Source organism: Rhipicephalus sanguineus, chromosome 3, assembly GCF_013339695.2.
Source record: "Rhipicephalus sanguineus isolate Rsan-2018 chromosome 3, BIME_Rsan_1.4, whole genome shotgun sequence".
Classification (NCBI taxonomy): domain Eukaryota; kingdom Metazoa; phylum Arthropoda; class Arachnida; order Ixodida; family Ixodidae; genus Rhipicephalus; species Rhipicephalus sanguineus.
This window is the reverse complement of record NC_051178.1, coordinates 233,681,059-233,702,522: the sequence shown is the minus strand read 5'-3', so window position 1 is coordinate 233,702,522 and position 21,464 is coordinate 233,681,059. Positions and strand designations below refer to the sequence as shown.

General features: G+C 50.6%; 1 protein-coding gene across 1 annotated transcript in view; it reads left to right on the top strand.

Annotated features, from left to right (window-relative positions):
• The first annotated feature begins 381 nt into the window (after nucleotides 1–381).
• LOC119386397 (uncharacterized) overlaps nucleotides 382–21,464 on the top strand; it is a 30,118-nt gene continuing 9,035 nt past the window's right edge. The window contains exon 1 of the mRNA XM_049413935.1: nucleotides 382–837. Coding sequence (XP_049269892.1) covers nucleotides 732–837 — 106 coding nt within the window. The 5' untranslated portion in view covers nucleotides 382–731. The remainder of the gene's footprint in view (nucleotides 838–21,464) is intronic.

Genomic DNA, 21,464 nt, shown 5'->3' with positions numbered 1-21,464 from the left:
GGACCGCCGTCGGAGAACGAGAAACCACCGCGCTCAAGCAAAACAGAACGAGTGCAACGCAACGTGACTGTTGCTATTATTTGCTTTCTTCAGTTTCGTTTTCTTATTTTTGGGCTGCCCGCACGCAGCGGCTTTAGAATCGGCGTCGTTCCTGCCGGCAGCAGCACTCGGCGAGCGGCCATTGATAAAGCGCCATCACGCGGAGCCGCGCGGCAGCTGCCGGCACTCAGCGGCCGGAAAAGAAACGAAAAGATAATAGGCACAATTAGGGGGCCCTAATGACCCCACGTTCCCCGCGTGCTCGACGTGAGCCAATCGGAGAGCACGTTTTAGGAGCAGCGGCCAATCAGAGAGCGGAGAGCGGTAAACTCTAGCGGGCCCCCTCGAAAAGTTTGCCCGCGAGAGCGAGCGCTTGTGGCGCCTCCGCGTCGTCTGCTAGCTTGTCGGCCTCGCAAGGCTTGCCGCGCTCGCTCATCAGACCGGTCGTAGACGGAGGCCGTCAGGTCTGGCGCGCGTGCATCGTGGAGGCTCACTTCGCGAGTGTCATTCGTGCGAGCCGCATCGCCACGAAGGTTTCTCGCCGCGTGTGTGCGTTCAACGACAACGAGTGCTATGTGCATATTGGCGGCGAGCTAGGGTCGACGGTTGAGACCTAGTGGTGCACACCGTGTCGCCGCTCCGGTGTGTATTGCTTCAGGGACGTGTCGTCTGCTCAGCAGCAGGAATCCAAGATGGCAGCGCCCGGCCGTACTGCGAGCGGAGCAGCGAGTTTGTTTGCAAGAACCCTGTGCGGGTTGCTGCTCTGTCTTCTGCTGAAATGCGTCGTGCTGGCTTATGGTAAGTTTGAGGAACATCAACTTTGCCGTGTCTTGCGATTGCATTGTCTGAGCTGCCGCACGCGGCACGCGCTTACTCTGAGCGGCACCGAAGTTACACGCGCTCATCCAAAAGTTTCGCGTTCGCTGCTCTGAAAAACTTTCGGAGGGTATCGTAGTTGCATTCCTTTCGGTGAGATAGTGGGGCAGTGCCACCACTGAGGATTTTGGTGATACCTTTACAAGCTTTACGCAAGACCTTTATAATGCCGAGTGTCATTTGTAAAGTATCTGCCCGGTTCTGCCGGCGTGTGCGATATCATCTCCCTTGTGACAATTCGCATCGTTGAAAAAGACGTATATGATCATTCGTATCGTTCTTACGAGAAGCCTTTAAAACCGGCCTGCAGCATGGTGTGCTCGTGCGGCGTCGTGCTTCCGCGTTTGCACAGCGCGCATGCGTTAGCGCGTTAGAACGTGACCTGGAAGAGAAACATGTAAACGCACGCCCCGCCGCTCCTCGCCGTTATACTGTGGCCGGCGTTGGTTGCGTCAGCGGTATCGCTCAAGCGCGAACAGACGTCTGGCGTCGCGACGTCGGTGGTGGCGCCGCGGCAGCAGCAGCAGTAGGTGAAACAGTTGGAGCCGGCCGGGCACCTGGCTTGTTTGCAGGCGCGTGCGCCGGCTCATTCTGCGGCGCGCTGCTCTTGAAGTGTCGCGAGGAGAGCGGTCGTCCTTGCCTGGCTAGCTAGACTCGGTCACACGGCACTCGCTGGCCTTTTCTTTAACGCCGGCTCGCTTACCCGCCCGGCGGTGTGGTGCAGGCGTTAAATCGAGGTCGCCGCGTAGCCAGTTTTCCGAAGGACCCGACCGGCCACAGAACCAGCCTGCCCAGCGTGTTTCCCTTTTCCGGGATCATCGTGGCCGATTCGGTCGTCCATCACGATCTCCGTGCTTTTTTGTTGATCCTTTAGCAATTTTTTTCTTGCTCCTTGAGGCGCCTTACTCAATATTGCTAGCAAACGAAGAGCGACAAACTTTTGCTAAATCGTTTCGTTACGTGACCCCGTACGTGTTATCCGAGGCATGCGTGATCGCAGATCTTCCGATATCGCGGACGCGAAACTGTCATCTTAACATTATCCGGCATCCTGCTTTCGGAACGATTATGGGGCGGAACCGGGAAGGCGTCCTGAAAACGACGACCTAAAGAAACAGGGCCGCCGAGGTTTCGCGCTTCTTCGGGGACGTTGCGACATGCCCGGGGCCAACGAAACGAGTCCTCTTCGACCAGCGCCTAGAGAAGGGAGCACCGATGCTCGCTCCTTGGTCCTCGTGTCCTCCCTCTCCCCTGCGCCGCCAAAGGAATTCTTTCCCGGCGGCGCTTCGGTGACCGGCACAGGCTCGAGGAAGTCGAGCGAGGGGGTTGAGGGGCGACGGCCCCGAGGGAGGGATACGCGGCATCGTCTCCGTTGACAGCCGGTGTCAGCGAGTGTACAGTAAAATACTGGCACTTCGGCGCGGAGGCTATCCGGTTGCGTTCTGCGACCGTTGTTGGTTGCGTGGAAGAAATGTGTTTCCTCTGCGAAAACCAAATTGTCGGAGTGCACTTTTAAATAGAACTGAGACGCCTGTTACATATATACAGGCTGGTGAGAAAAAAAGATCGAGAATTTGATAGAATTCAGTAATCACGTTTGCGATCCCACGGTAAATGTATATACAGTGTTCCAAAAAATGAAAGTTTAGCGCGATTGTTTATCCACCGTATGCGGTAGCAAAGTTTCGAGTCGGTCAAGAGGAAAGCTTTTCGTTTTCGTTTTGTTTACCGTCGCTTCGGCCAAGTCTTCGCCGACAGCTGTTCTTTCTAAACTAAAACTAAACCTCCAGATCTGAAGAACAGGCGCCCTCTTTTCAATCCGTTTTTCCATCAGTGCAGGGTTGCAAACCGGGTGCTAATATCTGGCTAATCTCCCGGCCTTCCTCTTCATGTATCTCTCCGTATTCATCAGAAACCTTTGTCGCATCTCAGATCCCCTTCTATTATTACCTGCTTGCCGGACCTCAATTAGAGCTTATGCCTAAAATATCAAACCATTCCATCCACGCACTAACGCTTTAAAAAATACAGCATAAAAGTAAGGTATGATTGGATATTGGAATTCGTTACCTGCCGAAGTTCATTTGTTACCCATATCTCAGTTTTTACGTGCTATTACTAACGTATTCAGTTCCTTTGCATTTTTCTCTTTTTATGTTCCTGTCTCTGCATGTCGCAATTATGTTTTACATGTACACGCACTCCTGCCCGATCACTAATGGGCTCCAGTATGTACAAAATAAGCTGGTACATAGTTAAGACGCTCAGATTGTTGTTTTTGATCTTGATATTGAGATGAAGTATGTGCAGCTTTAGTAGCTGTGTGGGAGAAAGAAGAAACGATATTGCCGTTTTGGGGTTGGCCGAGAAAGCTTGATTGAACATTATTATTTGATATGCTAGCATAAACGTATGTACAAATGACAGACAGGGAGCAGACTGACAACCATGGGCGTAGCCAAAAAATTTTCCGAGGGGAGGGGGGTTAACTCCCCCTCCCCCCCTCCCCCATTTCGCTACGCCAATGTCACAACTGCCACCGAGAGGAGGCCCTGTAGCCTGTCTACTCTTCCGGGAGTTACCGAAGCTGTCGAATGTCATCAAGCACTAACTTGAAAACGAAGTCGTAATTGTTTCGGATATTTAATTATAAGCAAGCGTCGTTGCAACAGGTGAACCACGTCACTGTAGTGCAAAAAACGAAAAAAAAACAATTCAAAAGGCTGGTTGTTGCAGCCAGCAAGATCCGCCGCTGATCGTCATGTAGCTTTGTTAGGAAGGCTTAATTAAGAAAGCTCGTTTATTGCACCGCGCAGATGTCGCGTTTGTTGTTGTTCGTACCGAAAAAGGAGGTTCCCATTTGCGTCTCTACAACAACAATGGTATGTACCTACCTCGTGCGTACTTGTGCAACTAACCACCGAGAACGCCCGTAGTGCAATCATCAGCGGCGCGCTCTATTTGACGGACAGCAAGAAGCTCGTTAACGCGGGAGCGATAAATAACAAGTATTGGAGGACACGTGCGTTGACTGCAAGCCTCGTTGGTTGACTGTCACGCCGTTCGAGCTGTTAATTCTCCTTGGGGCAAGAATAATAACACGGGAAGCGACAGGGAAGAGCGGTGAACCGTGTCGGCGCCGTCGCGTCCGCATGAAACCCTTTTGCTCCTCTAAAGCTGTGCATCAGCGTTGGCGCAGCTACAGGTGGGATGAAGTGCCGGGTGCACCTTAGAGAACCGCTGGAGGGCAGCGCTAATGTGACCCTATATTGGCTCCATTGTGATTTCCTTGGGCAGTGAACAGCAAAATTGAACGTTAGAATTCGAGTGTTTTACACCATAATACAGTCCATGACGATTTAGAAGAATGCAGTGACAAATGAACCGCTGTTCAACTTCGAATGGTGTCTCGTATAGATGTACCAGTAGCCGCCGCGTTGGTTTGTGGTGCTCCACTGCTGACCCGAAGGTCGCGGGATCGAATCCGGCTGCAGCGGCCGCATTTCAGTGGAGGCAAAATGCTAGAGGCCCCTGTGCTTGGATTTAGGTGCACATTAAAGAATCCTAGGTGGTCCAAATTTCCGGAGACCTTGACTGCAGCGTCTAGCTCGTAATGACATCGTGGTTTTGTGATATAAAACCCCAACCATTATTAATAGACGCACCAGCCACTCACGCTCGCTGATTTCCGTGACGCGTCTGCTTCCCGCAACGTCTGTATACCGGTGTAACAGAAACGTGTGTTACGAGTCGCAGAAGCACGCAGGGTGGAGGCCAGCGGTTTTGTGGATGGGAGTTTGTACCGCATTCTTAAATCGTTGTCTATTGCGTTTGTAAATGCGTTATATGTAATGACATTTTGATATTATGCCCTGAAATGGGGCCCTTTAGTGGGCGATTAAGTAACTGCCAGTACAGTTTTTGACCATTATTTATGCATTTTAACGATAAACGTAGGCGTTACATCGGATAGCGTTGGCCTAAGGTTGGCATAACAGTTGTATCTAGATTGTGAGCAGCGAGATATGGTGCCGCGCGGTTACCTAGATTTCTGTAGTTGTCCGTAGCTGCGTTGTTCTTCGAATGGTTGCAGCGGGGAAGGCCACGAACTACCAGTAAAGCGACAATAAAAAGTTTGTGTTGAATTGGCACGCGATTGTCACGAGACAAATTGCTGCGACTTGCAACTGTAGTTACCACAACGCGAAATTTAGGATGCATTTGGGATATAACGTGCAACCAGGAGAAGAATACGTATCGAAGTGCTGTAGAGGTAACTGTGTTCATTACAGCGACAGATGCAGTAAGGGAAACAACTATATTTGTAGATGCGACATATGCTTTGTGAGTGTGCAAAACGGCAAATGATCGGCAACAAGAATTGATAAATGCGTTCATTGTTCAGGTGTGCGTGCTGTTTTGTGTTGCTAGATAAACATATAACCTCCGAATATTTACATATCTACATCCATTATCTGCGCCGCTTCTATAAACGAAAGTCGTTCAAGCTGTTTGTGCTTGAGATGTCAGTTTCCACGAGCTCGACAGAGAGCCGCATGACATACAGGCTTTTCTTTCTTTCTTTCTTTCTTTCTTTCTTTCTTTCTTTCTTTCTTTCTTTCTTTCTTTCTTTCTTTCTTTCTTTCTTTCTTTCTTTCTTTCTTTCTTTCTTTCAATTCCCAGAAAGACGCGTCGTCGGCGTGTTTACTTTTCAAGACAGCAGAATAAGACTCGGCCGTAATTACGGCAGTTGTGTTTTGCATATCTTTTTATTAAATGTGTTTAAGGAGAGGTTAGATATGGCTCCGGCTACTCCTCCTCACTTGCATATAATTTGAATCATGAGGTTATCAATAACCATAAAGCAATACAATATTTAACAGCAATGTTCTTCACACGTCATACAAAAATGTTCACATTCAACAGTGTTCAGACGTCAACAACTATGTCCGCACACATGAAACGTCCACGCTTTACAGAAGAGTTCATCAAGGTGATCACACGACAGTCACCCGGCACTTGCTCGCACTTTAAACACAGCTGTCATGAACCACGAGAAGCACACGAAAACCCGCGAAACATAACCCGCTCTCTTTCTCGTGCGCGCTCTAATATGCAAAACGTGTGATACTTCTGGTTACATCTGTTGCATATTAGAGTGTGCATTATAGCAGGAGAGCGCTCGGTTAAGTTACGGCAGCCGTAGCTTCGCTAACGCTGCACCGATTTAGTGTCGAGTCTAATTGGATCGAAAACAAGCCGGCCTCCTTTCTTTCTCTCGCGGAGGAGGAATGCGAAGGTGACGACGCGTCGCGTCCTTCGGTCCCGCTTGCACATACGTCACAAATTTCCAATAGACGAGCAGACGGTAGCAGACGACAGCCAGGACTTGTGCAGAAGTCGCCCGTGTGTCGCGTCTTTCTTCAGGCATACCTGTCGTGCTGTATTAATGGTAAACAACACTGAAAGATATATCATGCGGCGTTGTGATGTACCGGTGTATAGACAAATGACATTGGTTCCTCCTCGACCTGTGTTGAGTCGCCTGGCTCCCCATGGAGTCATTTGTTTACTGCTACGCGAGCGCGGGCTTTTCCGAGGTTTACAGAACGAATGCTTAGCTGTATGGACGAGTTGCGCTGTGCCCTGCTTCGGCGAGAAAGTAACCGTACTTGTTCGGTGTATAACGTTCCTTCCTCCAAGGCTATATTATTTCATTTACGATCGCTTTATTATTTTTTTTCAATTAATTTTTTTTTACTGCTCAATGAACCTCCAGCATCACAGCGATCGGCTAGTTTCATCACACAGAGTCAACTTTCAATTTTTGTTTACATTCCTAATTAGGATTACTTGCGGCACACGAGGCCGACTAGTTGAGTGCTGCCACACGCTTGGATTAAACAGATACGTTTTGGGCTGCTTAGGATAGCCCTAATTAGTAAAATAAGCTATAGGCCTGTTACTGCGCTGCCCCGAACTCTCTTTAAAGTTTACTTTCATAAGGTGTCATCGGGCCTTTGATCTTTCGATTATTATTATTATTATTATTATTATTATTATTATTATTATTATTATTATTATTATTATTATTATTACATAACATGCGCTCACATTCACTTTATCATTTGTCATTAATGTCTCTCATCGGTTCATGATTTCTCAATACAATTTTTTTTTTGTATATATAACGCAAGGTAACCTCATAAGCTGTCGTGTAAGATCACTTATGGGCGTGTTGTGTGTATAGGTATACCGAGCACAACGAGATTTCTCGTTCGCTTCGAGGGAAGGCAACACGGAACTTAGAGAACGCAATACGAAACGAACTCCATCGTTGTGATGAAAGGAAATATGCAGGCACAAAAAAGAGCCTCCTTGCGGAAATGAATATCACGAATTTCAGGGTGCCGTGAATGGCTCGCGGATAGATATGTAGCGAGCTGCAGGTGCAACCTGAATGAAGTTTCATTCACTTGCATTTTATTCGTGTGGCCGTTATACGAGATACAAAGGGCGCGCGCAACGCACCGTATGTATTGCCTTTATCGACGCTTATTTATGGCCATTAGTGAGCGGGAACTGATAGCACACATGCTAACGTTTCTCGCAAAATGTCTCGTATTCTCAGCTGCTTGCAGCTGTGCTCGAACGTATACGGTTCAGACGTGAACACAAGCGTTGTTCTTGGAAGCACGCGGCCAAATTAAAAAGCCTGGCGGACAATGATACAGCGAGCGCATACCGGCCTATAACAAAAGTGGCCTACAAGGAAAGGCGGAAAATAAGGTTGTACGTGTATACTCGCTTGGCTAAAACGCACATTGCTGTTGTACAGCACATGTACCACATGTGTACTACGATATTGACAGGAGTAGCCACACTATGTGCTTGTCCTACAAACGTGGATCAGTATGTAACTGTGTATATATAGTAGGGTAGCTCTCTCTCTCCGTACAACGAAATGACTTTTATAACGAAGAATCAGTTTCGTCCCGGCTGTATTGCGAGAATAGTACGATATATGAAGCCGAGTTATGTTATAAAGGCTTATCCAAGCGATGCTGCAAAAGGGATATCATATTGGCAATTTGCTAGTGTTGACCATTGGCTTCTGTTGTCCGATGCAGGGTCAATAGAGTCGAACAGGACCAGCTTTCTGTGTACTATCTATATAGGTTATTGTTACTCGTGCGAGGTTATTTACGCGGGCGTTGGCTTATCTTATCCGCGGTTAAAACACTTCGCGTTTTCTGCCCCCTGGTCCGTCAAGCAAGGCCCACTACGCACTAATCCAGTGGTCACAGCGTGAGCTTAAGGCGCAGCCCTGCCTTGTCTATATATAGGCGGGGGGGGGGGGGGGGGTTGACTGAGACCCCTTCGCGTTCGGTAGCGGCAGCTGCCGCCCCCCCCCCTCCCCCCTCCCTATCTCTGTAACACCTGCGGTCACGCGGGAACCGCGGCCGGAGCACGCCGGCAGCTGAAAAGGACGAGCCCAGCGCCTGGGAACAGTGCACGAACGCGGTAAACTCGGCTCCTCTCTAAGCACTCAATTACGACGCAGTTTAATGGAGGCGGAGGTTAGTTCGCACGGCTCGCATTTGTGCGAATTATAGTCACGAACGATGGCGTAAAGAGATCTGCAAGAACAGAGAGGAAATTAGAGAAGCAAGAAAAGTAGGGCGCATTGTTGATGCCTGGATCACGTATATGTATACATTTGAAGCGGTATCCGTGTTCCCGCTGTCGGCTAACTGCAGTGCACTGCCAAGCGTCCATTCCTTGGAAATCAAACGTGGGATGAAGTCACATTTTAGGAAGAATCCTTGGCCTTTACTATTCCAGGATAATGTTCTGTATGCGTTTTGCGTATGTCGCCCAAGAAACCGTTTAGTGACAGAGGACTTTTCTGCCACCAGAAAGAACAAGTTCAGAAATAACGACATTCGTCTTGCACGTTCGGCAAGCGTATATATAAGAACACAGACGTTCGTATCAAGCGGGAACGAAACATCGATACGTTGTACTGTTTACAGTATGTCTGGCAATATACTCCAGTCGATAAAAAACAAAGTTCAATACAAAGGTGCTGCTGGCTTGTTCCATTTATCCGATATAGGCAAGAATAGTGTTACCGGACTTGGCTTTTCGTATATTTGATTTAAATGCATGCCGGTATTGTTACGCTCGTTCAGTGTCGTTTACCGTACCGCCTCCAAGAACACGAAACGCGCCTAACATACGCATATACGATTTGGCGTCCACGAAAGAACGCGCACTGTAATTACGGCACCCATAACAGGGCTGACGTAACGCTGACGTAATTTGGCCTAAGACCAACCTGTACATAGACCGAAATGCGTTTTCTGCCTCGCAACAGCGTTACCGCCTGCAGCAAGAGGCCTGGCAACAGCGCGCGCAAAAACAGTCGCTGGGAGTTCCCACTGTTATAGTTAACTGACAAAAGCCTGCAGGAAGTCGACGTGGGCAGTAACCGAAAGTCGAAACTGGAACTATGGCATCACGCATCAGCCCCCGTTTAACCGCACTAACGAGCGCGGCTGAACGCCACGGGATTGGAGAACAACGGGAAACTACTGCGGATGTTTTACCTGAGGATTTTACGGGCACGTGCCAGGAAGCACGCATGCCTGTCTCTCTTGACCTTGTTTGTCTTATCTGGCTTTGAGGACGGAACTTCCAGCTGTCGGTGTACCTGCGGGGAAGAGGGGAGTCAGGAAATGGTGCGGGCGCTGGTGTGGACAGAGGGCGAGGGACAGCCTACTTCGTGGCGCTCTGTGTTTGCTCGCGCTCTTTTCACCGTCTTATTTCCATCTGTGGTGTTACTCTTCGTGGCACTTCCTCACTGTTACCTAGCCAACAACCCCCAACCACTGTGCGTATAGAAAAGTATGCGCGCTTTATCAAACAAACCTATAAGCGTGAGCTTATGATATGTTCTCGTGTTTCGTTCGGGATCGGTTAGCTTTAAGCGTTTCGACAATGGATCGCACTATCGGAAACCAATGAAAAGAAGTTGGGCTGGTTGCTGCTCTCGCCTTTGCTGCGACATTGTTTCTAACGCGGAAGACGTTAATTCTTTTTTGTTTGTTTTGGCTTTCGCCGTTAAACTATGTTGTAGCAAACGCACCGTAAGGGGACATTCACGTGATGTCAACGTATGCCATTCTGCTTTACGGTTCGTAGCTTCAGCAGTGCTTCTGGAGGTAGCGATATTGAGATATCAAAGAGCCACTTTTCATTTTGCTGGGTGTACAACAAAATTGCGGCAGCTTCGATGAAGTCGGTGCATACCCCGTCACCCGCGTCACACATAAATCTACTACATGGACTCGATGCAGTTGCCATGACGTCAGACCTTAAAATAAAACGTTTTGTTTCCCGTTCCGTCTTTTTCTCCTTGATTGAAGAGGCGTTTTAAGCTGAAAAGACTTTACAAAAGCTATCGCCGTGTTCACAAGAAAAGTGTGTGTGTCTGTGGGCGCGGAGGGCGGCGGGTAGGAGACTAGGAGGCGCTGTACTTGCCACACTACTTGCACAGCCCTCGTCAGGGGAAAGCCGTTCGGTCTTCCGTGAACAATGACGGCCTGTGCAAGGGGGGCGAGGGCGGGTCGGCCGATACGGCGACGGACACGGCGGACGCCGACGCGACGACGCCGAGGTTTTACCGCTGCCGCCACCGCCCGACGACGCCGCCGGCGCACCGTGACGCGGCTTTTTTCCGAGTGCGACCGCGCGGGGCTTTTTACTCGAGGGACGTCGAGCACAGAGCGTTGCTTACGCCGGACGTAACGGCGAGCGCGGGTGGCCGTGGTGAAATGCGGGAAGCAATTAAGGCATATACATCTTTCACAGCGTACATTGTGTAAAACGATTTCGCCTTCGTCGTAATTATTGGGCGCAGAGGATAGAGGAAATGCCGCTGACGCTGGCGAGAACTTGCGTTTCGGGCGCTCGGTTGTCTTTGACACGGTCTGCTCAAGGAGCTTCGGAACGGAAAAATGTTCAAGAAATGTTTCACGCATTAGTAAACTGCTCTTTCGCGATTCAAAAAACACCACGCTCGCTTAGACGCTTGGTAAGCGAAAAAACGCGCAAAAAGAAAATGAGGGTGTCGACGCCATCTTCGGAAAGTTCCCGTACCAATCGCCGTGACGTCACAGATTTTTGACAACGTCTACCCTAAGAAGTTCCTAATCGGTACATATGAAGTCCATTGACCTCCTCCGAGGGGACCGGAGATTTATCATATAAGTTTCAGGAAATTTGGTTGAGCCAATGTCACCAAAACACACATACACACAAAAACTGAAATTCGCGACGTCACGTGCGGTGATTTGAGCGCGAAATTTAAAAGCGATGCTTTGATCTTGATTTTCTCTTCTATTGGTAAACCTATGACGGTGAAGCGACAGTATAGACTTTTCAGAGTATCATCTATCAGTCTGAACTGATTCATTGTTTCACTTTAGTGTCCCCTTCAGTGGGAAGTTACAAAGAGACAGGAAAGGGCGGAGTAAGTCCAGAGAGCCGTGGAGGATAACTGATGCGAGATAACGGGTGCTATCTATAATGTAGACAAGGTAAGCGAATCGCGGAATGGATGCTAATCAGAGATCGCTGGGACAGGCCTTTATCTTGGCGAGGAAATCAATTAGCGGGATAATGGTGATAATTAAGACTCACCCCCTAGAACGCTGCGCGGCGCTAAGCAAGTGTACTTATTCGAATAACTGATGCGTTGCAATTTATGCTTCTCCATCATTTCTCTCACAAATTAGTCCCTGATCCTAAGAGTCCGAGCTTCGATTAAGCAAGCGAAACAAGAAAAAATTGTGTAACTCGTATAGCTTCCGTTTGCTACGCCACATGTATTCTTCCATCAGATGTAATACGTGATCCAATTACACGCTGCTTCACTACTGACCGGATTTTCATATTATACTTGTCGCTAGAGACAACAAACGCACTTTTCTGGGTGTAACAGGTGACCTTTCCACGTAATACCCGAGTTCGTCATTTTTTCCTGGCTTGTCCTTGATCTTGTCGCATTTCGCTGCGAACGCCAACGCCTTGGACCATCGTCGGCTGCCCTTCTGTAGTTGCCCCCGCGGTTTCATCCGGGGAAATTCGTTAATAACCGTCACCCCTGATGCTCATGCATGCGTTCTGTGTGGCGTGCCCATTCGGTGGAAATGGAATACATAATATACGTAGCGTGCCCACAAATCGTTGGCTCAGCAGAGCCTGCGCGTCACGCAGGCACATCTCGAGGCGTGGTTGGGAGGCTCGCTAATACTCCCTAATGAGAGTCATAATGCAGGGCACCCGTTTCCTGTCCGGCTTATATTCTCCGTAAAACGAGAAGGAACTTGCAAGAGTCGACGAGAAAAATAAATATAAAGGTCGAAATGACAGTGCTCGTTGTTGCAAGATGCGCAGCTGCTATGCGCGAAAGCACGCACGTATGTCTTGTCCGAGGAAAAAAAAAAAAGCGCGTGACTCCTCTAATTCCGAACCTTCCGCCCTCCCTCCCTCCCGCACGAGAAAGACCGACCGGCCACGTCGTGTAGGAATGACAACGGTTCGAATCCCACCACCGCAGTGGTGCGGAGAAGTGGAGACTTCGACGAAGCGATTACGAAGTGACCTGGCGGCAGTCGGAGAAAGAGAACGCCGAGCAGCAAAGACACAGCCACAGGTTGCGTCTTGTGTTTGTGTGTGTTTGTGGGGGGAAGAGTTCCGTTTGTGTGCTTGCAGAGAAGGAGGGCTTCATCTACGGGCCCCGCCGGTTGTCGGTGTGGTGTGGTGCAGCTTTTCGTTCCCGCATGTGCGTGCTGTGGATGCCTTGGACGGCGCCCGCTCTGCTCTATCATTACATCTCCCTCCTCTCTAGGGGCACGGCGCGCACCGGAGGAAGAGGGGGAGGGCCTCCCCCGCCACCTTCCTTCGGCAGCTCGCGCTATCTCCCTTTCGGTGTGCAAAGAAAAGTACAGGAATACGAGAAAGGTTTCCTTTTCTTTCTCTGTATGCTGCCCGTAAGAAACAGGGCGGCCTTTCCGTTCCTTCGTTTCTTTCTTGTGGCACTTTTTTCTTTCGTTCCTTCCTGCCACCGCTCCCGGGATGGGACTGTTCTGTTTCAAGGTCGAACATTCGAAATCGACGGGTCCCCTCTTCTACTGTTTTCAGCTCGGCACCCATTATGCGCTCGCTGCTGCGGGTCCTTTCGGATGCCCTTCCAACTTCTTCCAAGGCTGGCTGCAATTTGGGGGCATCCGCCGCGCACGTGTAATCGCCTCTGTACTGGCATGACGCAGCTGCAGCGTCTCGGAAAAAAACGGGGCTGGGCTGCTGCCACATCGCCCTACGGCGGTATCCAACGGTGTTGTGTGCTAACAAGTCCTGCCTGCTGCCCGGCATGCAGGTTGCTACGAGGTCCTGTAACTCGAGCGGCCCAGAAGCGAGCGCGCGCTTTGTGGGCGTTGTATCGAAATCCGCGCCATGGTCTCCTCCGGTTGCAGCATGGCCGTGTGGGAACGCCAACGCGCGCCGGTGGTGTTATTGTTGGGTGTCTGCAGCTGTAGCTGCTGCCCAACTGGATTACTGGCTCGAAATCGTAGTGCGGGCTTTCAAATGAGCCGAGAAAAGAAAGGTGGGCAGCTTATACGAACGCTGGCCGTCTCGCTTCACAAAGGACTTTTTTTGGCCTTTATTATCAGTCGGCAGTGTACCGCAAACTCCGTGACATATAGACAGCGGGAAAATGTGAGGTTAACCCGCAGATTCCATATTATTCTGGACACTGTCAAACACTCGTCATATTTCTCGACTTGCACGTTTTTCGTTTTGAACCTGATCCCAGCTGAGGAAAGGTCGAACTTCCACAATTTGGCAAAATTTTTCACAACGGAGAAACCCTTACCTTGAAAAGCGTGGTCTATAGTTACGCAGGTTATTTTCTCCTGTGGATCTTTGTTTCTTCATTCCACTGACTTTGCGGTCGCATTGGATTCTGATATTGAGGTTTAGTGCACTTGCCCGTTTATGAGGCGAACAACGTCTCCTATTTGCCGACTGCAGCAATTGGACACGGAGCACCGAATGCTTTCTTACGCGACATGTCTCTAGATAAATGAAATTGTGGGTTCCTCGTGAAGTCTCCGCACCGCCGAGACTTTACGAGAAAGACTTTTGATACTTCGCATACCTTCTTAGCCGTTACATCGTGGGCTCATATTTATATGTAAGTAATTTCGTTTCATGCTGCTCATGAGAGCTGTAATTTTTGTCCCCTGTGAGATTTCTAGCGTTGAGACAACGTTAGTGCTACGGCATATCTGCACCTCGTGTAATTGGCAATTGAAAGGAAAATAATGAAGCGTAAGTCATTCTATTTCTCTGACTTGAGAAAGGAATGACTGAATTATGAGTGTGCTGGTTAAACAAAACGCAAGCTTGGGTTCTTATGAAAGATGATGCCGCCTCTTCATCACATGTCGTGACACGCGCTATCGCGTCCATGGCTAGGTCGACCATTACTATGGAAGCAAACGCCTCGCGGCATGCACGACGGCGGGGCTCCTCATTTATTCGTGACAAAAAAAGGGAAGCTAGGCAAACGAAAAAAAAAAAAGAAGAGGACCCGCGCGCAACAGTTGTTCGGCGCTGTGGCGGCAGCGACTGACCCGAGCCAGATCTCGAAAAAAAAAAAAATGCTTCAAAGCACGGCGGATGATCTGTCCCTTCGGCCTGAGGCGCACGGAGGGAAACAAGAAGACACCCTGCAATTTCCACCGCTCACTGGGGTTGTTTCTCGTGCGTGCGCGCATCAACTTCTCCGGAAATGTGCGGGCAATTATACGGCGCGCCGCGCCTCGCCGAACGAGAGAAGGGAAATGAAAGGCAGCTGCGGCGGCGCAGAACTTCTTCGTCTCGACGCAAAAAATTTGAATGCCTGCGTGAAGCTGACTGCTTCGGCGTGTGACGGGCTTCACTTTGCCTTATTTATTGGGACGAGCCGTCAGCGTCTAATGATGGGGGGGAAGACCTCTACGTCTTTTCAAACCGACGACGGCACGCAGCATCTTCGCAGAGGGAGAAGACCGTCGCCCGCGGGCCCCGCACGATGCTATCGTCGTCGTGAGCGCTGTTGGCGCGGCTCTTTCCCCCTCAGCTCCGAAAAGCCCTCTCTCGGATGTTGTTTTTGCTTTGCTGCGCCCTCTCCTTCTGTTTGCTCGGCCGGCATTCTAGAAGGAAGGAAGGCGGGGAGGGTGAAAGAGGACTCCCCGAGGAGTGTGTGTGTGTGTTTCTGTTTCCACGCGGCTTCGGAGTTGCTGCTTCTTCGGCTGCTCCCGGCCGGCCCGTCCGTCCGTCCGTCGTCTTCCGAAGCCATTGGAGCGTACGCGAGCCCCTGCGCGTCGTGCGTTCGGTCTTCTTCTCTTTCTCGGTCCCGCCGCCGCCGCCGCAGAGCTTCCACCTCACTCCCCCCCTACGCCCCACCGCGGGTTATTAGGATAATAACGGAGACCGGTTCTGAGACTGCGGTGAAGAGAACTCGAAAAAAAAAAATCTGCCCCCCCCCCGCCCCTCCCCCACCTTCCCTTCCTATCGTCCCTGTGCTTCTTTTTCCGCGGCAGCTTTCTTCTTCCGTGGCCGGCCGTCCGAGAGTTGGATTCTTTCTAGAGTGCTGTTGCTGGCTGAATGTGTTGTTTCGCTTTTCGCAGGTTGGCAGGGGGGAGGGGGGGGAACTGGATGGAAGTGGTGGGGGTCGGGACGCAGATATGCATCCCTTTACTATCTCTCCCTCCCTCTCTGAGCCAGAGCTGTTGGCGCGCTCCTTTGTGCCGCGGCTTTTGGCCGAGGAGTTGTTGCGTCGTCCACGTACGTCGATCGTGACGCAGGGTTGCACGCCGAGGGGCCAGCGTCCTTCCACGCCGAGGAGAGGAGGGGCTGGCGATGCGGCGGCAAAGACAACCGCTTGCGGCGCGGTGTGCACGCGATGACTTTTCGTGCCACCGTCCATTTGATAGCTCGCTCAACCCCCCTTCGCCCCTCCCCCCGTCTTCTCCTTCACGAGGCATCGCCGAGTAGCCAGAGCGCGCGGAGGAATTTCGGACAGGACTGCGTGCACTGAGGCGGCGGTAATAGTAGCTGACCGGTCGCGGCCCAATGCGCGCGTTGGGTTTTCTCTGATGCAGCAGAGTTGTTCTGCGGTCGTCCGTCCGTACACGTGTGGTTTTGCCGCACCGGATGCGTCCGTGGGACGTAGCCAGAAAAGAAGCACGCTGCTTCTCATGCGCGTTGATTGTTCCTGTTGCGTTGTTGCCTTCGGGAACAATGTGCCACGCAGAGCAGAGATGCGGGGAATCATCGGTCTCGGCAGGCAGACGCGTTTTTCCTTTTCATTTCTCCAACACAGCACTTATTACTGGACGCATCAAACCTGGTTGTATAGTCTCTGAGCTATATTAAATGGTCAAAATACGAAAAATGTAGAGAGAGGAATATAATGTGCTTTAATCGCTTTCTTTCGACCTTGTTGTTCTGCTCAAGTCCGCTTGATAGACCGTCACACGCTCTAACCACACAAACGTGAAAATGCAGACAGTCGGCCACAAGGCAAGGGCAAAGAATTGCCTTAATTACGACAGATCGATTACGACAGATCCCATTGTTTCCGTGTTTTGTCGCAGCCTATTTGTGAAAGATTCTGACTTGATGGGCTGGAGTGCCCATATAAACATTTCGAGTATCAAAATAACTTGATGCCTATAGAGTGGTGCAAACTGGAGTACTTTATTTCGTTGCCCAACAATGAACGCTGTGCCGTGACCAATAGCTTCGTGCGTAGAACACTTTCTTGTCGAGTTGTCGAAGCTGGTTATACTGACAATACTTCATAGCTGGCCTCTTCCTAACAACCTCATTACCCATCATTACACAGATCAAATATTAAAGAAAAAAAAAGAAATAGAGAGCAGTCGTTACCCTTCTTCAGCTTCAAGGGGTCGGGCCGGGTAAACACGAAATCCTAGGCTGGCTAATTCATCAAAGATCTCTCGAAAAGTGAGCCCGCAACTCATTATGGAGATGCTCTTCGTTTCGTGCGTGCATTTCCTGCGCAAGTATTACGTTACTTTCGCCGGCTTCCTTAAGACAGGATCCGGCGTTTCTCCCTTTCTTCTCCCTTCCACAGTCACGTCTTTTTCGTCGGTCATTAGCAGGAAGAAAAATTTACGTCGTGCGACGGCGGCACGAAAGCGCCGCGGTTCCTTCGCGGTGGTTCTCCACGTCTTCCTGGCTGGCGCTGTTGATGTAACGAGAGAAAGAGAGAGAGAGCTGATCGCCCTTCTCCTCTCTCGTCGGGTTAATGAGTAGCTCGAGGGGGCATGAGGCGCGAATGCGGTTGACTGCACTCTGGCTTGTATACTACTCATTCTATCTCGTCTCGGGCCCAGCGAAATGCCGCGCTGCATTCTCCTCGGTGCAGGCAGGCATGCCGTGGCCGGGGGGTGGGGAAGGGGGGGGGGGGACCTTTATTCGACAGTCAATCCGAAGGCCACCCCTGTGTCTACTATATATACGTCCTTAAGCGAAACAAAGATGAGGTTTCCGTTGCGGCTCCTACAGCGTAGCTATAGCTGCTTCGTGTTGTTGGGGGAGCGCATTGAAAACGAATAAAGAAAAAAGTCCTTGCGAGAGAGACGTGAATGCATGCGAAGAAGGAAGCATCGTCGGTTGTGTGGATCGAAATGGATGCTGCCTCTCGGAAGTGTGTCTCGCAAGGCCCGCGAGATTGTTGCTCTCCAGGCAATCTTGCGTTTCCCCAGGCGCAGCCGTACGTGTGCCTCTAGAAGATTGTTCGTGGCTTCTTATACACCACGGCACTTCTCGTGCGCCCCTCATCGCCGCTGTCTTCATGACGTCCTTTTTACCTCGGGGACTTACCGAGGCCGTCGCTTTTCGCGTATAAAGTGACTAGGTGTAATCCGATTGGCCGATTACGGCGTGTGGGAACAGCTGGCGCGCGAAGGGAACGCTCATATCCGTACGAATCCCTTTGCATGCAGTTCTAATGGAGCTCCTAATTAGTATCCGAACCGACGCAGTTGGAATACACCATAAACATCGCGAGAACGAAAGTGCTCGATGTAATATCATAATCGATGTGGTTTTACGTGCCAAAACCACGATTTCATTATGAGGCAATTCGTAGACTCCGGATTGATTTCGACCGCCTGCAGGGTTCTTTAACGTGAACCTAAATCTAAAAGCACACGGCTGTTCATTTCTCCCTCATCGAAATTGGATCGCCGTGGCCGGGAATAGAACTGGTGCCCTCGAGCTTAACAGCCCTTACGCGCTAAGCTACAACGGTGGGTAACGCTTGGTGTTATGCGTCAGCTAGACTTATAATAGCAACGTACTACTACTACTACTACTACTACTACTACTACGACTACTACTACTACTACTACTACTACTACTACTACTACTACTACTACTACTACTACTAATGCTAATACTACTACATACAACTACTACTAACGTTTCTTCGCTGGGGACTCCGTGTGAGTAGTAAGCCCGAAAACAAGAAACAGCGTGAACAACAGGACACAGACGGACTGTCTAGCATTGATCTGTCTCTGTCCTATTCACGCTGTTTCTCATTATTTATGGACATGTATACCAACCGGCCCGAATAAGCACTCTAGTGCAAATAAGTCGAGTCTTGTAAACCCTACTGCGTTCCCATGCAAGCCTGATCCTCGACGTGTTCGTACTAGAAACTTTGGACGCCGGACGTCAAGCACGGGCCTTCTTCTTCCTTTGTGTTGTAGGACGCCGCGCACATGCACCCTCTCTCACCCCCCCCCCCCCCCGGTCCTCGTCTGCTCCCTCTTCCTCCCATCAGCGCTGAAATCTCGGTGGGGGTAATCGCGATTCCGCGTCGTCGGGCAAAACGGCAGGCGCGGGCACTGCGGTGCTGCTGCAGCAAGCAGCTCCTCGTCGTCGACTCCGGCGGGCTTTCGCGGGACCGACCGGCGAAGGGCCCGTAGAGAAAACCCCCGTGGCGATGCCCGGCAGCGATAGCGAGAGCTTCTCTCCCACGAACGCGGGCGGCCCTTTTCTGGCGAACGGCTGTTCGTCCTGGGAGATAAGAGACGCAGTGCTCTGGCTGGCGACGAGGCCAGATGCGCGTGCACCGCCCGGGTGCGCAAAAGCTTTTCGCGAAAGATGAGCTCGCAAAAATGGGGCTTCTTGCTCGGAAAAGAAGTGCGGAGGAGGGGGGACGCTCACCAGACGCAATTTCCTATACCGGTGCGGCGCCCCTGGCTTCGAGAAGAGTGGAGGGACGAACTGGCCGGCGCACGTCAGCGTGACGCTTCGCTATCTGTCCCATCGTGCGCTCGTGACAGCTCATTGTGCACACTCTCGAAGGCTACCAAACAAAAAGCGTAGTTTGTCGAGCGTCTGGGTATTGGTTCCTATTTCAGGCATTTTCCCGCACTTCTGGCGGTGCTATTCTGACCAGGTGCCTTTTAAACATTGTCAAATTCGGTCATAGTTGTCAAATTTCTTAATGGCGGCTTTTTACGCAATCAGAGAGGACATAGGAGCCGTCTGGACCAATCGGAGCCAGGAACAGAGCGAATTCTGTAACACGGCGGAATCAGACAGTGTTTAGGATGAGCATAGGCACCCTTGAACATGAAATGCCGCCATGTTGTCAAATTCTTCAATGGCTGCGGCGCGCAGCCAACAACGCCACTCGCTGCTCACAAGAATGCTAATTCGAAAACATGTCTGAATTTGACATTGTCAAGAACAGCACGCACCCCAACTTTCATGCAAGGCGCACCGAGGTGGAGTGAAAATTAAATGGTGGGAAACAGATGACGAAGCATCATTTGTTCGTGGGCCTCTTCGTAGTATAGTACGTACAACATTCGATGAAGTCATTCAATGCTAATCGGTTCGTAAGAAAGCGACTACCTACTCGAAGTTCGGTTTTTCCTGCTGCGATACTTGTATCTGTCGGTGGCATGCGTTTATCATAAACAGCACAGGAAGTTTCATAGGAGACGTGGTGGTTTGTGAAAACATTTTTTGCTTTCTTCAAAAACTACTTTGTGATTATGTAGCATGTATCCGCGCCCGTCATCAAGTATCGCGCACAGATTCAAGTTTACGGGGCACATAATTCGCGGTATGTCGTGGTATTCTGGAATGACAAGAGCTTTCTCTGTAAAAAGTTCATAATAATTTCTTGGGGTTTAACGTCCTAAAACCACGATATGAGTATGAGCGACGCCGTAGTGGAGGGCTCCGGAAATTTCGACTCCCTGGGGTTCTTTAACGTGCACCTATTAAATCTAAGTACGCAGGCCTCAAGCATTTTCGCCTTCACTGTAGAAAGTTAGCGTAGTATACAGGTAACTCGGTTGCAAACAATCGGACACCGAGGTTACCCGGTTGCTGTCCAACGCTGATGTTCGCTTCGCCGCTCTAATTATCGAGCCACTAAACGTCCCTGATGCGCCTAGGGAAAAAAAATACATCAGTAAACTCCACACGGCCGCCCACTTTTGCCATTATTCTGCGAAATTATCTCATTCGAGGGCTTATCGCTGATCCCGGCGAGCGCGATAGCGGTTCGTGATGACATTGTCGAGAATCACCGGGGCTCGCACGTTCCGTGTCGGCGCAAACCGTGCCGAAATGTGGTTCCGACGCATTGTTCTCTTTCACAATACGTCATGTAGCGCGAACAATGCCACCTGAACCGTATAGGTATAACAGCGCACGTGTGGTGTTTGCTTTTAATTCGGCTGATGAACGCAGCACACACCTCTTTCTCCTGCTTCCGATCGCAATCAATCCAGGGACGGCTCCAACGCCCTGCTTTGTTTACAGAGCACCCTTATTGTTAAATAAATAGGCTTTCCCTTTCGCCCTGTTGTGCGTAGCGTGTTCATACCCTGGCACCAGGGTGACTTGCTGTGCGTTCATTATTTACGAAAGCGCTTTCGCCATCTAGGGAATATACCCGTTGACGCTAGCTTCCTCGTTATAACCGGAAACACCGCTGCATGCCTCTGCTCAAATTCCTTAGCGGAGCTGTCCCGCGATCGTTGGGGAGCGTCGACGCCACATCGCCGTTATGTTCACAAAGGCGTTCCCGACCCCTGCTTCGGGAGCAAGCCGTGTCGACACAAACTGCTCTGTCAGCGTGGTTTGTTGACAAAAGGGGTACATTCTCCCTCCATCGGTGTAGTGGGCGCGATGAGTGCTCGTACGACGTGGCACCACTATATGGCCACTTCCCTTTTCAATGCCGATTGTTTGTTCCCCGTTGCGGGACAAACCCCCCTTGTCAGTGTGTCATATCGTGCGTCGATTGTCGTTCCGCCGCCGTAGTACAGGTCGGCACGCGCCCAAGGTCCCGTTGTGCCAACAAGAGTCGAGAGGGGTTTTGCTCTCAGCGTGGAGGGGGGCCTGGAGAGTGGTAGGGTGGGGTGGGCGGG